Below are 18,380 nucleotides of genomic sequence, written 5' to 3'. Positions count from 1 at the left end.
TTGATCAAAATCACCTATGATGAGCTGAGAGGCAAGCTGCTGGCCTATGAAACCACTCACATGTCTCAAGACAAAGATGACAAAAAGAAAAGTATAGCACTAAAATTAAGAATGACAGTCCAAGGAGAAGAATCTGATGACAGATTCTCAGATGAAGAAACGGTGCTCTTTGCAAAAAAAATGAGAAGACTACTGAGATACAAAAGCAAAGACAAATGAAGCTCTTCATCCAAAGATGTCAAGAAAGATCAAGTCAAATTCACATGCCATCACTACAAGGAACCTGATCACTTCAAGTCAGATTGCCATCAACTTAAGAAAGGCAAAAAATCCAAGAAAGACAAAAAGAATGTAATGATGGCAACATGGGAGGACTTGGAGAACGACACTAGCTCGGAGAGCTCGGATCAAGAAGCTCAACTATGTTTGATGACATACCATAATGATGAAAATGAGGTAGATCTTTCTGATTTGTCTATTGATGAACTGCACTATATTATCAAAGACATCTTTGTCAATTCCAAGAAACTCTTGGATAAGTATGCAAAATGCAAGAAAGAAAATGAGGCTTTGAGGATTGAAAATGATCTTCTTTTGAAAAAGGTTAAGGAAAATGAAACTGGTAATGAAAAGTTTTTAAAAGAAGAAAACACTGCCTTGCGAGTTGAATTAGAAAAATTCAAACTCAAGCATGAAGTTACTGCTTCCACTGATTTGATTTCTGAAAACAAAAAGCTGAATGAACAAATAAAAAATTTGAATAAAGACTTAGCAAAGTTTGTTCAAGGTTCTCAAAATCTGAACAAACTGCTAGCTAGTCAAAGGTTTGGATCTGAAAAATCTAGACTTGGATTCAAAGAGGAAAATAAGGCTATTTTTAAACAAAACTTTAAAAAATCTGAAGCCTCCTCTTCTAAGCTTTTCAAACCAAAAGGATTCAGCAAACCTCAAAAATCAGTGAGCAAGAATCAGTGCTACTAGTGCAACAGAAATGGTCATGATCCTCCTCAATGTTTCATCTGTCTTAGGTCTTTTGGTAATGATAGTAAATTATATAAAGTTGTTAATGATTTTAATGCTGTTGGACAATCAAGAAGATTTCACATCAAAGGATCCAAATGGATTTGGATACCTAAGGTTAGTTGAAGAACATGCAGGTTTGCCTTACATCCAAGAAGAAAAAGGACATGTGGTATCTTGATAGTGGATGTTCAAGGCATATGACCGGAAGGGATACTTTCTTCATTAAACTCAACAAGTATGATGGAGGATTTGTCACTTTTGGAGATAATGGTAAAGGTAAAATAATTGCCATTGGTAAGGTTGGCAAAGATTTTTCAACTTGCATAGATAGTGTCTTTTTAGTTGATGGGTTAAAGCATAATCTATTGAGCATAAGTCAATTGTGTGACCTTGGATATGCTCTAACCTTTCGGAAATCTGATTGTAGGGTCATAAATGAGAAAACTGAGTCTGTTTTATTTGTTGCCAAAAGAAGTGACAATGTTTATGGTATCATTCTAGATGATCTAAAAGTTCAAAATGTAACTTGTTTTTCTTCAATGGAGACTGAAAAATGGGTGTGGCATAAGAGGTTAGGACATGCTAGCATGTTCCAAATCTCTAAGCTTGTAAAGAGAGACTTAGTTAGAGGTCTTCCTAATATAAAGTTTGATAAGGACATCATTTGTGATGCTTGTCAAATGGGTAAACAAATTAAAACCTCTTTCAAACCCAAGGAAGATGTCTCTACTAAGAAACCATTGGAGTTGTTGCATCTTGATTTGTTTGGACCAACTAGGACTCAAAGTCTTGGAGGAAAGAGTTATGGCATGGTAATTGTGGATGACTATACTAGATTTGACTGGGTGTTCTTTCTTGCTCATAACCATGAGGCCTTTTCTGTTTTTGAGAAATTCAGCAAAAAGATTCAAAATGAAAAAGGTTTAAAAATTGTTTCAATTAGAAGTGATCATGGTAAAGAATTTGAAAATCAATTCTTTGAATCTTTTTGTGATGAACAAGGCATATCACATAACTTCTCTTGTCCAAGAATACCTCAACAAAATGGTGTTGTGGAAAAAAGAAATAGAAGTTTACAAGAAATGGCTAGAGCTATGTTATATGAATATGAAATTCCCAAGTTCTTATGGGCTGAAACTGTGAATACAGCTTGCTATGTTTTAAATAGAACCATCATTAGGAAGTTTTTAAAGAAAACCCCGTATGAACTTTGGAAAGGGCATCCTCCCAATATTAGCTACTTTCATGTGTTTGGATGCAAATGTTTCATTCTGAATATCAAAGAAATTTTAGGAAAATTTGATCCTAAAACACATGAAGGCATTTTTCTGGGTTATTCCGCAAATAGCAAGGCCTATAAGGTTTACAACAAGAACTCCAAAACAGTTGAGGAGATCATGCATATGAATCTAACAATGTTCCCAGTGTTTGCATTGATGATAGTCCAGGTTTTGAAGCTGAGCTTCCAAAGAATACTGAACCTGTTCCACAAAATCCAAGTTCTCATGAAGTTGCACCTGTTAGCAGCGAAAATCCTAATTCTGCAGGAGACAATTTGGAATTATCTCCTGTCGCAGCTGAAAATACTGATGCAGAGGCCAATGTTGATCAAGAGGAACCTGAATCCTCAAACCAGTCAAGAAGACCAAGAGAATGGAGGTTTCTGAAAAACTATCCTGAAGAATTCATAATTGGAAATCCCTCCACTGGTAGGACCACTCGTTCATCTTTGAAAAGAACCAAATCCAACAACTTTGCTCTTTTATCAAAGATTGAATCTCAAAACATCCAAGAAGCTCTTGTCGATCCATCTTAGGTGTTAGCCATGAAGGAAAAATTGCAGCAATTTGAGAAGAATCAGGTCTGGTCATTGGTGCCTTATCCAAATGGAAAGAAAGTCACTAGCACTAAATGGATTTTCAGAAACAAGTTGGGTGAAGATGGATCCATAGTCCGAAACAAAGCTAGATCGGTTGCTCAAGGATATGATCAAGAGGAAGGGATTAATTTCGATGAATCATTTGCACCTGTAGCTTGAATGGAAGCCATCAGATTGCTCCTAGCATATGCTGCTCACTGTGGATTCAAGCTATTCCAAATGGACGTAAAGTGTACTTTCCTCAATGGCATAATAGATAGAGAGGTTTATGTGGCTCAACCACCTGGTTTTGAAAAAAAACTTTTTCTAACCATGTTTTCAAACTAGCTAAAGCCTTATATGGTTTAAGACAAGCTCCTAGGACATGGTATGAGAGGCTTAGCTCTTTTTTATTGAAAAATAACTTTCAAAGAGGAGCCACTAACACCACTTTATTTATTAGGAACTATCATGATCATTTTATTCTTGTGCAAGTTTATGTTGATGATATTATTTTTGGTTCGGCTAATGAGGATTTGTGTGCAGATTTTGCTAAGATTATGACTAATGAATTTGATATGAGCATGATGGGAGAGCTCAATTTCTTCCTAGGCTTGCAAATCAGGCAAACTGCAGAAGGCATCTTCATCCATCAAGAAAAATATGCAAAAGAACTTGTCAAGAAATTTGGGCTGGACTGTGCTAAGCGGATGGGAACTCCCATGCATCCTAATATCAAGCTTGATAAGGATGAACATGGTAGAGATGTTGATGAGACCCGCTATAGAGGGATGATTGGATCCTTAATGTATCTAACCTCTTCAAGGCCTGATATCATCCAAAGTGTTGGAGTTTGCTCAAGGTTTCAATCAAAGCCTAAGGAGTCCCATCTTTCGGCTGTCAAGAGGATCACTTGATATGTACTTGGTACCACTGATTATGGGTTATGGTTTCCTAAGACTGATTCTTTTCAATTAGTAGGTTTTTGTGATACAGATTTTGCTGGGGACAGGATAGATAGAAGAAGCACAAGTGGCATGTGCTGCTTTCTTGGGAAATCTCTCATTGTTTGGTCTAGCAAGAAGCAAGCTACGGTGGCACTTTCAACAGCCGAAGCTGAGTATATTGCAGCCTCCTCTTGTTGTTCTCAATTATTATGGCTGAAAACTCAACTAGCTGATTATAAACTGAATGTCTCTAATATTCCATTATTTTGTGACAACATGAGTGCTATTAATATTTCCAAAAATCCTGTTTTGCACTCAAGAACAAAGCACATTAAAGTTTGATTTCATTCTATAAGAGAACATGTGCAAAATGGTAATTTGGATATTCAGTTTGTTAACTCTGAAGGTCAACTAGCAGATATTTTCACCAAACCATTGATAGAGGAAAGGTTCTGCAAGCTACGAAGTGAACTGGGCATTCTTGCTTCATCTTTGTTTTCTTAATGACTCTGCTAATGAGATTTTTTTGTGTTTTGTCTCATAAATCGCGGTGAAATCTTTTGGCAGATGATGAGTAATCTTCATTGGGTCACCATGAAGCCTACTGGATTCAAGCGTGATCATAATGAATGATGGACATCACGTGCTGGAGCAGTTCATGACACATGGGCTTTCCTTACTGAATCCATTGAGCCCATTTATTGGTTGCTTTTTCATTTCTTTTGAAAATATGTTTCTTACTCATTTTGGGCCTTATTTTTATTTGTTTTCAAATCCATTTTTTGTTTTATTTTGTTTTTATCTGAAACGTACGAAGGTTAAAGCTGTAACTTTCAATGTTTTTCAAATCCACTTTAAAGTTTTCATTTTTACCTGTTTTCAAGGTGCAATCTTTGCACTCCTCCACACCTATATTAACTCTCCATTACATGCATCCATTCACACTACTCTCTCCACTCTTCACTCTTTCATCTTCTTCAAACCAGTGCTCTATCAAAAGAAGAGAGCTACCTGCAGAGGCTCTCATAGTGGCCCCCACCATTTTGATCACACACACTTTTCTCCCTCACACTCTCCTACTTACTCTTCACCACCATCACCACCAAACCCTTCTCCTGACATGGCCCGCACTAAGACCCTTGCTTACCGTCTTGGCGTTGCTCGTCGCCCTTCTCCTCCTCCTTCGCCAAACACCTCTCAGCCAAGTTCATCAAAACCCATCTCTTCCAGAGGAAAGAGGCCTCTTCACGAAGACGAAGAGATTCCCCCCCCCCCCCACTCAGCCTTGCCATACTCGCGGTACAGTCATTGACTTTCATCTTCGTCCTGTTGCTGAACCTAGACTCTCCAATCCTATTGCTTACAAGTCCTTTTATGCTGATTTTCCTGATGAGTCTTATGATCGTCGCCATTTTTAATCTCTCATGAACTACCTGTTTTTCTGCAAAGATGTTTACAAGTGTACTCTCTGTCCTTCTAAGCTTGTCAATCTAGACAAACTCCATAGGAAAGATCTGAACTTTACCCCATTGTTTGCATATCAAGGTTGGACACCCATAATGTCCATAAAAGAGAAAATTTACCTTGATTTGGTCAAATAGTTCTATAGCAACATGTCCTACAAAGAAGGGAGAATCACTTCTTTTGTTAAAGGCAAAGTGATCATTCTTGACAAATATCACTTAGGCAAAGCCTTAGACTACCAGGACCAAGGAGCTGATGTCTACACCTCTGGTAAGTGGGACGAAACGATCAATGTCTCTTACTTTGATGCCCTAAGCACTGTCTGCATCAATATCCCTCTCCTGGAAGGTAACACTCCTACTCACAAGTCTCTTGGTCCAGTCCGTGCCCAGTTGCATCGGATTGTAAATCACATCATCTTACCTCAGAGCGGCTCTGGTCAACGTGTTTCATTTTGTGACACACTGGTTTTGTATGCATTACTTTCGAAAATTCCCATTTCTTTTGCTTACTTGCTTGTGAGACATATGTATGCTTGTGTCAGTACCAAAAATGCATTACCCTATGGCATGCTTCTTACAAAAAATTTTTAATATTGCAATGTTGATTTTGGGGCTGAAATTGCAAAAGATTGTAACTCATATATCAAAGGGGGTGGTGCAGTAAAGAAAACAGCTCCCAGGCGTCGCCGAACTGATGACATCACTGATGTTTCCTCTGTTGATGAGGATCCTCTGATTCCCCCATCCACCTCTACTACGGTCAGGACCATGACACGCATCATGAAGCATGTGCTTGAAGAATTCCTCAATTTGACAGACATTCTTCTCCATCATGGTGCTGAGCACAAAAGAGTCCAAGTTTTGGAGGAAAATGCTCTCAAAAAGACCAAAGGAAGGATTCGGATTCTGAGAGACTTTGTGGAGGATATTGAGGTTGGGATCACAACTTCTGACAATGAGGGGGAGGACAATGGAATCTCTGATGAATCCAACTCTGATGCCTAGCTCCTTTTATCTCATCTGTGATTATGACCTAGTTTATTTTTTGAACTTGTTTCATTTCTGGATGACTGTAAAGACCTTAACTACTCTGCTACTTAAACTATATGCACCAGCCACTAACAAATTTTGTGCAGGTTTTTTCTTTCCTCCCTTGATGACAAAAAGGGGAGAAAAGAAAGGGAATGTTAGTTCTGGCTTAGGGGTTAATAGTGTTTGTTAAGAACAATGATGCTTTGTGGTGCTAATTAACTCATTTTGTCATGTGCTGTGTATCAATGCCTAGTGTTAATTGTTCTGTGATATTAGTACTATAGTACTATATTGCTTGGAAATTTTGGTCTTGACTATTTTTAAGATTTGTTTAGGTAAAGATATAAGCCATGATCAAGGGGGAGTAATGCTAGCATTGAGGGGGAGCTACTCACAATCCAAATGTCATCAAAGGGAAGTATTCTTAACTCATTCAAATGAGTTTTAATTTTCCTATGTTATCATGTTTGTCATCAAGGGGGAGATTGTTGAGCCTAGTTTTGATTTTGGGTTAAGTTATGATGACAAACATTATTTTGGGTGGAAAGCCCAATATTGTTTAATGTGAGTGTTAGTGATGCAGGCCCAAATGTCAAAGTCCAGCAAGTGCTTCAGCAATGTAAAAGAGCCAAAGCTCATCCTCATAGCGACGTTCAAAAATAAAAGGTTATATGTATTTGCTAAAAGCTATAGGAAGACAGCTGGAAAAAGAAAAGGACAAGTGTTGGTATAATAAAGCCAGAAGGACAGCTGATACACTCTCATTGCTCCAAGGACACAAGGACATCTCCACTAACCCAAGGTTACTAGCAGAGCAATGCATGGATCGTAGTTGAGCAAAACACAAACTTGCAGCAGTAAAGAAATGGAGCAGAATGAAAAAGGAGAGCTTGCCAAGGAAGAAAGAAACACTAAGGACAGCAGAGGTAGTGGTCGAGCTCCTCGAACAACAGAGGTGGTGGAACAGGATGAAGAAAGGACTGCATGCCAGCAAGGACGGCTCCAATGAGCAGCTGGTACAAGGAAATGGAAGAGGCAAAAATGAAGGAAATGCTGAAGATATATAAGAAGCTTTATTCCATCTTTTCGAACAAGAGAGAGAGAGAGAGAACACACACTCAGAGCACCATCTCTAACACAAGAGCTAGAATCTCTTTCTTCTACTCAAGCTTAATTATGATCTTTGTGTTATGGCTGTCTTGCGTCATTTTCTGTTTTGAGAAAAGGAAATTATGTGAGGTTCAAAAGTCAAGAGAGAAAAGGCAAGAGTGATGCAAAATAGCCACTAATTTCTTATGTATTTTGGGTTTATGAACTAGGATTAGTTCTCCTTACCAAGTTGGGTTAGCACTTGGGGAAATTGAATCTGGTTGATCCCCCTTCCTAGTTGGGTCAGCACTATGGGAAGCTAAGCTTTTGGTGATGAAAGCTTAGGGGGTAGATACTAGTTGAATTAGGAAAAAATTCAATAGTATTGGTGTATGTAATCTGTGAATGATTAGTGAAAATTCCACCATGGTTTGTGGTGGAGACTGGACGTAGGATTCATTGCACAAAAAATCCGAACCAGGATATATGCTGGTCTTCATCTTCTCTTCCCTACTCTTTACTATTCTGCGTATGAGATTATTTTAAATAATCTCCTACAAATTATGCTACAGCAAAAACAGAATTTGAAACTTTAAGTTTTAAACTAACTTGATTCAACCCCCTTCTCAAATTCAACTAGAACCATCAAACATCACTTTTCAATTTACTGAATTTTATTAATTTTAAGTTCTTTATCATTGTTGTTTTGCTTTTTCTTACCCTTTTTTTTAGAAAAGTTAAATTAATGTCAAAAATAAAACTAAAAAAACTCTTCTTATTACTCCCTTCTATAAATCCTTATTTTTCTTCAGTTTTATTTTATTCCTTCTATAATTATCGTTTCTCTTTTTTTGAATAGTTTGAATTTACAATAAAACCTAAAAAAATAAAATACGACGATTAATCAAATTTTTAAGTGATTAAACATTGTAATTGATGGTAATGCAATATTTATTCAATATATACTCTTATTATTCCAGAATACCTTAAAAAATATCAAGTTTAATAATTCTTATTATTTTTTATATCATTCACCATATGGTTATGCATAAATCAAATGTTATTTACATAAAATATCAATCTTAAACACTATTAAATTTATAGTTAAAATGATTAAAATCTTTTTTTATATTTAATTGATAAAATTTATATTATTTTAAAAAAATCTTATTTATTAATGTCTTTTAATTACTATCAGATTCACATACATATGTAAAAAACTAACGCCTAACTAATTATTTATATATAAAAAAAGATATGTTTTTAGAATATAACATGTAAGTAATATCTTTTTATAAAAAGACGGCCTAAATTTATGACAAAGATGAGGAGAAAATTTTTAAAGTGTGAAATATGAAATGTCGTTAAATAGCTACAACCATATTATTAAAAGTGTAAAATGTATATAAATACTTTATTATAGATTCATTGAGTATATTGGAATATATCTTTAAAATAATAATAAAATGACAAATGATAATTTTTTTTTTCTAATCTCTCTCGAACCCACTGAACTTTTAGCTTAAACCTTTCTCTTCTTCTTTTCAACCTAGATTTGATACCGTATATCTTTATGATATCAGAAGATATCAGAGCTTAGATTTTTTTCTAATTCTTTAGCTTTTATCACAAACATTAAATCAATTGTTATTTTTGTTAGAAAATTATTGTTTATTATTTTCAAATGAGTATAATATAATATATAATAATTTGGTCAAAATAATAAAAAAATCTTTGATCTATTTGGTCGAAATAATAAAAAAAAGTTTTGATATATGTTTTTGTAACTTTTTTAAATGCATGTGTGATGCTCTTAAACGATTTTTATTTTTTTAAATTTATTATTGATTTCATCATTTTAATTTTCTCTTTCCCTTTTCTCCGTCTTTTCTTTTCTTCCCCTTTTAACTTTTTTTCTCTATTTCTTCTTTCTCATTTTTTTTACCACCTCTTTTTTTCACTTTATTTTCTATGTGTTGATTAATTTATTTTTTTTTCTTTTAGTTTTTAGTTTTTAATAATCCTTTGTAGTATGATTTCTCTTTTTTGTAGTATTTTTATTCTCCTAATGTCGGTGGTACTAATTGTTAAAAAAATTATAATGAAAAAAATGACAATAGTTTAATTATTATAGTTTTAAGGCATGATTAGATTTTTATATTTAGAGGGATATTTTCTTCCATACAATATTATTATTGGGTTAATGACAATATTCTCTAAAAATATAATGAATTTTTTTATTTTTTTACTAGCGATCTTAAAAAATTACTTCACACTCTCTTTGAATTTGAAAAGGAAAAAGACTTGGTAATTTTGGAAGTTTCTAAATTGATAACCACCCACATTGTGATTCATGCACCTGACAAGGATCATGGTGGTGTGCCGCTTGTCAAAGATTGCAGTTGAGGTGGGGGGATCGTGGTTATTTACCATCTACATGTGTATTATTTTTTCAATTGATGATCTTGCAAGGTTCATGGTGGTGTATCGCTCGCACGCAATGGCGGAGTTTGTTGTGGTGTACCGCCCACTGATGCGTGAGTATCTTCTCTATCTTTTCCTAGTGAATTTGTATTCAAATCGTTGAGTTTAATCAAGATTTAAATATCTTTTAGCCACTGTAGATGCTACTTTGAGTTATGTACAATTCTGTTTATTTCAGGTAGCATTTAGATAGATTTGATGGAGTTTCTGTAGAAAAAGAGAAGAAAATGAATGATGCTGTCAACTCTGACCTCCTTGTACTCCAACAGAAATAACTTGAGTTACAGAAGTCCAATTGATGTGATTCTAGCGGCATTGGAAAGCTAACTTCTAGATCTTTCCAATGATATATAATAGTATACCCTTTCTCTCCATTCTGTATAGTCAAGATCACAAAGCCTCCTCCATATGCGTGCTACCAGGGCACCGTCTAACTTCAGAATCTTGAAGTTAGGCGCCAGGAAGACTAAAAGCACATGATTGTGAAGTTAGGCACCAGTTAAACTTCAAGACATGGTCCCTATGCCAAATCAAGGCATCAACGAAGATTTTATTTATCTTGATTAAAATTTTTATTTTATTTACAAATAAGAAAATATATTATTTAGTTTTAGAAAATATATTTTACGTTAGTTAAGATTAGATATAAAAGGGAAAAGAATCAGCCCTTCGATCTCCTCTCTTCTCTTCTACTTCATTCCGCACTTTACAATTTTTCAGAATCCTTGTTTTTTCTCTGAACCATAAGCAAATAAACCTCCATTGTTAAGGTTAGGAGCTCTGTTTATTCTATGGATTAATACTATTACTTTTCTATTTTAATTCATATATTGATTTCAATTTTAAGAATTATTTTTATTCTTTATCTTATGAATCTGGGTGGAACGGAAGTATGACCCTTATTCTATTTGAGTTCTTGTAAAACTTGAAAAAGTTCTTTACCTGAACAACAGCTTGAAAACAAATTCTCCTATATCACTAATTATCTGGACTTAACAGGATACGTGACATATAATCTTCTTATATTTGGATAATTAGGATTTCTGTGGCACATAAACTAGATTTGAAATTAACTCTCTAATTGGAATCAAATGACCAAGGAATCGGCAGTTAATAAAGGTTAGTGGAGACTAAAAAGGTCTAAGGAATTAGGGTTTAGTCACATATAGTTTGCTATGAATTGAATCTTGCATGATTAAAGTAGTTGGTAAGAAAAGTTAATCCAGAAAATAATTATCTCTGAAGCCTTAACTGTTTTCTCCATATATTTCACAAACCATTTACTGCTTGCTTTCTGATATTCTGAATTTACTATAAATGCTTTTGAACTCTCAAAACACCATTTTCTGTTTGTCTAACTAAGTAAATCACTCAATCATTGTTACTTAGTCCATTAATTCTCGTGTGATCGACCCTCATTCATCTGAGATACTACTTGGTACGACCCGGTGCACTTGTCGGTTAGTTTGTGGGTTATAAATTCCACACCACCCACCAAGTGGGGTTCGTGGTGGTGTACCACCCACCGATTTTCACGAGGACGATATCTAGGTTAGCTACCAGATGTATCAGGTTCTGGCAAAGTAACCGACATGCGCATATTTTTAGGATAGCAGAAGATGGGGATAGCAGGATCGGAAACGGAAGTATAAACGACGAATGAACACCAAAGGCATCGCAGAACAGTTTTAAAACCACCACCAAGAGGAGCGCGAAAGTCGAGGGGCATATTAGTCTTTGCACGAAGGGTTTTAAACCCATTTATGAACATTTAATGCTCCACACGAAGAACGAGACAACAAATGATCACCCCAGCAGCAAACAGGCACGCGCGTAAGAGGTACATCCCTTCCACGGACGACCGACTTGGCGACAACGCATGAAGTTAGAAATAACATGCCACCAACATCCCACGCGACTATTGCTGACGCGTTGGGGGCACTGTTACGGCCTGGCCCAAAGGAAATTGGGCCGACCCGACCCACTTACCACCCGACCTGAACGGCCGGATGATACGCCCATATCCGACCCGAACACGCGTCCGGGACAGCTGGCCGCCACAGTTGTACAAGAAAACTTCGAAGAAGGCGGGTTCTTTTCTTGTGGGACCCACATCTGACATAGTATATAAGGGGAGGGTCCTACCCCTCCCCCAAGGTACGTCACTCTTTCCACCTAACCAATTCCTCACCTGCACACTAACTGACTAGAGCGTCGGAGTGTCTTTGCAGGTGACACCCTCTCCTTCCTTCCACAACGAGAGCTCGGCTACCCGGCAGACCCGATCCCAGCACAACCACGATTGAAGCGTTTCCACCTCCTCAAATATCCACCCGAACCGTCCTGTAACCGTTCAACCAAACATTGGCGCTATCTGTGGGGACGCCTAAATGGAAGTCATGCCGGGCTTTGGAGACCAAGGCCGAACAGCCGGCGCAGAGTGGGCAGCCTCTGTCGCCTCATCAGGAGGGCGACGAAGGTCCCCCCGACAACGAACCGAACCACGCACAAGAACGCGAGAGACGCGACCCTTCGGAGGAACTGGCGGTGACAGCGCTAGAATAATACAGGAGTTACGCCATAGGGTCCAGAACCTAGAATGACAACTAGCCGATCAGGAGGACGATCGACGAACCAGCGATCCTAGCTACTCGCCATCCCTTGAAAGCCGAGAGAGATATTCCCGTAGGAGTTGCCCCCGGTACGCCTTCGCTTCCAGAACAGAAGCGGAAAGCACCCGAGAAGATTCATCCATCCCGAGAAGACGAAACGACACAATCATCTACTCCCGAGGCAAAGAAACGCGCCACACGGGACGAGGTAGCGAAGACCAAGAAGGGAGGCCTGTGAGGACACGGCGACCCGTGATAATGGGCGCCACCCCATTCTATCGGTCCATCCTTGAGGTCCGGTTGCCGAAGCACTTTGACAAACTGACGGACATGAGGTACGATGGAACCCAAGACCCTCTGGAACACCTCACGGCCTTCGAGGCTAGAATGAATCTGGAGGGAGTAGGAGACGAGGTGAGGTGCCGGGCCTTCCCGGTTACCCTGGCTGGACCTGCGATCCGATGGTTTAACGGCCTCCGCAGGGATCCATCTATGGGTTTTCGGACATCAGCCGTGCCTTCTTAGCTCAATTCACAACACGAATAGCAAAGGCAAGGCACCCGATCAACCTGCTCGGGATAACCCAAAGGCCCGGGGAGCCGACCAGAAAATACCTGGATCGCTTCAATGACGAATGCTTGGAAATTGACGGCCTAACCGACTCGGTAGCCAGCCTCTGCTTGACGAACGGTCTCCTCAACGAGGACTTCTGAAAGCACCTCACCACGAAACCGGTTTGGACGATGCACGAGATCCAAATGGTAGCTAAGGAGTACATAAATGACGAGGAGGTCAGCCAGGTTGTGGCTGCCAATAAGCGACACTCCGGCTACAATCAACCTAGGCAACAAGGTAACGGGGAGAGACAGAAAGAACAAACCAAAGAAGGAGGGCCGAGCAAGGCACCCAGACCGTTTTTCCGGATCGGAAAATTCACCAACTACACTCAACTCACTCTCCCCATCATGGAAGTTTACCAGCAAATAGCTGAGAAAGGAATCCTATCGAAGCCCCAGCCACTCAAGGACCGTACGGGGGGAAACAAGAGCCTCTACTGTGACTACCACAAGGGCTATGGGCACCAAACACAGGACTGCTTTGACATGAAGGATGCACTAGAACAAGCGATAAGGGACGGTAAACTAACAGAATTCTCCCATCTTATAAGGGAGCCGAGCAGGCGACATCACGACCAAGACGAGGAAGTCAAGACCCGGTCTGCAAAGCGGCGACAAGAGCCAGAAGACAAAGACCACGGTCTCACCGTGATAAACGTAGTAACCGCCAAAAATACCGTACCAAGGTCGAGGTCGGCGCACAAGAAAGACGCCAAGGTCCTGGCGGTCTCCTCCTCGCCGATGCGAAGCTCTAGGAAGCCCCCATCTATCTCTTTCGGACCAGAAGATCAGTAGTTCGACGAGGCCCCTGAAAATCCACCCATGGTCATCATGGCCAGAGTGGGAACCGGCCTCGTCAAACGAATCCTCGTCGACACGGGGGTAGACTCGAACATTATGTTTCGCAATGTGTTCGACGCAGTGGGGTTAAGGGACGCCGACCTATCGACGCACCAGCACGGGGTCATCAGATTAGGCGACAACTTCATCAAGCCGGATGGATTGATATCCCTGCCGATTTCCGTAGGGCAGGCCCAAGGCCGAAGATCGACAATGGCTGAGTTCGTGGTTCTCCGAGATTCCACGGCCTACAACATCATCTTGGGGAGGAAGACGATTAACGATGTTGAAGCCATAATCAACACAAAGCTACTAGTCATGAAATTTGTTACCGATGACGGATCTATAGGGTCCATTAGGGGAGACCTAGAGACGGTGGTCGCTTGCGACAATGCCAGCCTCTCCCTAAGGAAGAAATCTAAAGAGGTGTCGGGAGTGTTCCTAGCTGACCTGGATGCCAGGGTAGACGACAAGCCCAGACCAGAATCGGAGGGGGACCTGGAAAAGTTCAGGGTCGGCGACACGGAGGGAAAGTTCACGTTTGTCAATAGAAACCTTCCACATGAGTTGAAGGAGCCTCTGGTGGAAATGATCAGGGCCAATGGAGACTTATTCGCCTGGACTCCGGCCGACATGCCGGGCATAAACCCCGAAGTCATGTCACACCACCTGGCCGTCAAATCGGAAGCACGTCCGGTAGCCCAGCGGAGAAGAAAGATGTCGCGGGAGAGGGCAGAGGAGGTGGCCAGACAGACGGCCAGCCTCCTAGAAGCAGGTTTCATACGGGAACTAGACTACTCGACCTGGCTCTCGAATGTAGTTCTGATAAAAAAGCACAGCGGTAAGTGGAGAATGTGCGTAGACTACTCCGACCTCAACAAGGCATGCCCTAAAGATTGCTTCCCCCTCCCTAACATAGACGCACTCGTCGACGTGGCGGCGGGCTATCGGTATCTGAGCTTCATGGATGCCTATTCCGAGTACAATCAGATACCAATGCATCGACCCGACGAGGACAAGACAGCATTTATAACGCCTGGGGAAACCTTTTGTTACAAGGTGATGCCCTTCGGCTTAAAAAATGCAGGGGCAACATACCAAAGACTGATGAACAAAATATTTCGTGATCTCATACGCAAGACAGTGGAAGTCTATGTAGACGATATCCTCGCGAAAACTACGCGACCTGACGACCTCCTGAATGACTTGGCAAATGTATTCGCGTCTCTTTGACAATACGGTATGAGGCTCAACCCCCTCAAATGTGCCTTCGCCATGGAAGCTGGAAAGTTCCTAGGATTTATGATAACCTAGAGGGGGGTGGAAGCTAACCCTGAGAAATGCCAAGCGATACTCCAGATGAACAGTCCGGGTTGTATCAATGACGTCCAAAGATTGACAGGACGACTCACCTCGTTATCCCGTTTCTGCGGAGCTTCGGCAACAAAAGCCCTACCTTTCTTTAACCTCATGAGGAAAGGGATAGCATTTGAATGGACGCCCGCATGCGAGGAAGCTTTTAGACACTTCAAGGAAATCCTGGCGACACCCCCTGTGCTCGGAAAGCCAAGGGCCGGGGAGCCGTTATACCTATACCTCGCCATAACAGGAGAAGCCCTGACTGCGGTTTTGGTACGAGAAGAAGGAAGGGCTTAACAGCCCGTCTATTTCGTGAGCAGAGCCCTACAAGGGGCAGAACTAAGGTACAGCAAACTGGAAAAGCTAGCTTTGGCACTCTTTACCTCTTCGCGGAGGTTGAAACAATACTTCCAAGGACACCAGATTGTCGTAAGGACAAATCAAGGAATCCGACAAGCGCTCTAAAAACCCGATTTGGCGGGAAGGATAATGACTTGGTCCATTGAACTTTCCCAATATGACATACGGTACGAACCCCAGCAAGCAATCAAGGCACAAGCGATGGCTGACTTCTTGGTAGAGGTGACGGGGGAACCAACCGAAGAAACGGACACACGGTGGAAGCTCCATGTGGACGGAGCCTCCAACCAGACGTCCGGGGGCGCCGGGATCATCCTGGAAAGCCCAGCCGGGGTCGTATACGAGCAGTCAATCAAGTTCGAATTCCCTATCTCGAACAACCAAGCAGAATACGAGGCCCTCATAGGGGGCTTGGCCCTAGCAACGGAAGTTGGAGTGACAAGGTTGGAAATATGCAGCGATTCACAAATGGTCACCTCCCAGGTAAATAGGAGCTACCAAGCCTGAGACTCACTATTACAAAAGTACTTGGAGAAAGTCAAGGATTTGAGCCAGAAGTTTGAGGAGGTCACGATCCACCACGTTCCAAGAGAAAGGAACACACAGGTAGATATTCTATCAAAGCTGGCTAGCACAAAACTGGGAGAGGGTAACCGGCCTCTCATCCAAGGTATGGTGAGGGAGCCAGCGGTCACTCTGCACCTGTCAAGGCTAAGCCCCTCATGGTTAGACCCTATCACCAGCTTCTTAGAAAACGGCAAACTCTCCGATGACGAAAAAGATGTTAAGAAACTGAGAAGGGAAGCAGCCAGGTACGCGATCATCCAGGGGCAGCTGTTCAGAAAAGGACTCAACCAGCCTCTATTGAAATGCCTACACCCCGATCAAACGGACTACGTCCTCAGAAAAGTCCATGAAAGGTGTTACGGCCATTACATAGGGGGCAAAGCCCTAGCAAGAAAATTAATCCGAGCTGGATACTATTGGTCATCAATGATGGCAGACTCTAAAAGAATTTGTCAGAAAGTGCGTCAAGTGTCAATAGAACGCCAATTTCCACAAGGCACCGGCCTCCGAGCTAAGCTTGTTGACGTCTTCCCAGCCATTCTCTCAATGGGGAGTTAACCTCTTGGGACCCTTCCCGGTCGGTCCTAGACAAGTCAAATACCTTATAGTTGCCATTGACTACTACACCAAATGGATAGAGGCCGAACCGCTGGCCAGCATATCCTTATCCAATTGTAGGAAGTTCATGTGGAGGCAAGTGATAACACGGTTCGGCATCCCGGAGGTCGTTATTTCGGACAACGGGACGCAATTTACCGACAAGAAGTTCACGGAGTTCCTTACCTGCCTGGGCATAAGACAAAAGTTCTCCTCAGTTGAGCATCCCCAAACAAACGGACAGGTCGAATCCGCAAACAAGATCATCCTGTTGGGACTTAAGAAGCGGCTGGATGATAAAAAAAGGTGCTTGGGCCGACGAGCTCGCCTCGGTCCTTTGGTCCTACCGTACAATCGAACAATCATCTACCGGATAAACTCTCTTTCGCTAACATATGGGCTAGACGCAGTAATACTCGTGGAGATCGGGGAGCCGAGCCCACGACTACTCTTGAAGGGAGTGGAGGAAGCGGTGGAGAAGGACCTAATAGACGAAGTCAGAGAGATGGCCCACCTGATGGAGACAGCGCTGAAGCAAAGAATGGCCCTGCGCTATAACACCAAAGTACTCAGAAGAGAGTTTGAACCAAACGACCTCGTCTTAAGGCGTAATGACATCGGCCTACCGACCCCGGGAGAGGGCAAACTGACGACAAACTGGGAAGGTCCCTACAGAGTTAAAGAGGTGATCGGCAAAGCCGCTTTCAAGTTGGAAAGGCTCAATGGTAAAGAGATTCCAAGAACGTGGAACGCGAGCAACTTGAGAAGGTTCTACTCCTAGCGCGCGTGACGGTTTACCGACCAAACGAGCTAAGTAGTGAACCCGTGAAATTGTACTTTCCGCTATGGCTTATAGACCTTTTGTGCAATTACCGACTAACATATACTTGTCAAAAGTTTTGTTTCTTTTGTCTTGTTTACTTTTCATGGACAACCCATTGCGCAAATGAGTTCCACGCAACGTGGCAATGATACGCGGCCCCGGGACTGATCACCCCGGGAGCCCATCAACTACCACAATAGCAAACGGCTACACTAAAAAGCCACGACCTGGCTCAGCCAGAACATCATCAATACGGTCGAGCGAACAGGAACAACAAACCAATAACGGTGAATATAAACGACAACACAACCACACGAATAAGAAAGTATTTACTACGATAAAAAGGGCAAACGACCCAAGAAACCATCTATTCACAAGAGCTAAAACAAAACAGCTCGCAAAAAAGTTTCATACAGAACATAAGAAATCATTTCCTAGACACGTCAACAATCTTGCCATCTTTGATCACCTTGAAGACACCAATTGCCGATGTGTCGAAATCGGGAGCAACAATTTTGACCTGAGCCTTAAGGGCCTCCTCGGTCGCCAAGATCGCGCCCTTCCCCTGCTTAACGACTTCTTTATACTTTGTTTTCAACTCTGCAAGCTCAGTTTCGACAGCTTCCTTCTCTTTCTCTAACGCGGCCACCCGCCCTTGAGCCACGCCAACCTGACTCTTTAAAGTCATTTCCCGCTCGACAAGCCG

At 41.3% G+C, this 18,380-nt stretch overlaps 1 protein-coding gene across 1 annotated transcript; it reads left to right on the top strand.

Moving 5' to 3' along the window:
* Positions 1–16,939: 16,939 nt before the first annotated feature.
* LOC140174292 (uncharacterized) lies at positions 16,940–17,632 on the top strand. Its single transcript, XM_072198708.1, has one exon. It carries the CDS (start codon positions 16,940–16,942, stop codon positions 17,630–17,632), a length of 693 nt encoding a protein of 230 aa, XP_072054809.1.
* The last annotated feature ends 748 nt before the right edge of the window (positions 17,633–18,380 follow it).

The sequence above is a fragment of the Arachis hypogaea genome, chromosome 7, assembly GCF_003086295.3.
Source record: "Arachis hypogaea cultivar Tifrunner chromosome 7, arahy.Tifrunner.gnm2.J5K5, whole genome shotgun sequence".
In the NCBI taxonomy this organism is placed as follows: domain Eukaryota; kingdom Viridiplantae; phylum Streptophyta; class Magnoliopsida; order Fabales; family Fabaceae; genus Arachis; species Arachis hypogaea.
The sequence above is the reverse complement of the archived record's forward strand: the minus strand, read 5'-3'. Positions and strand labels throughout refer to the sequence as shown.

Bases quoted from the DNA above. Each gene is read 5' to 3' on its own strand.
- LOC140174292 (XM_072198708.1), top strand. From the start codon at position 16,940: ATGTGGAGGCAAGTGATAACACGGTTCGGCATCCCGGAGGTCGTTATT.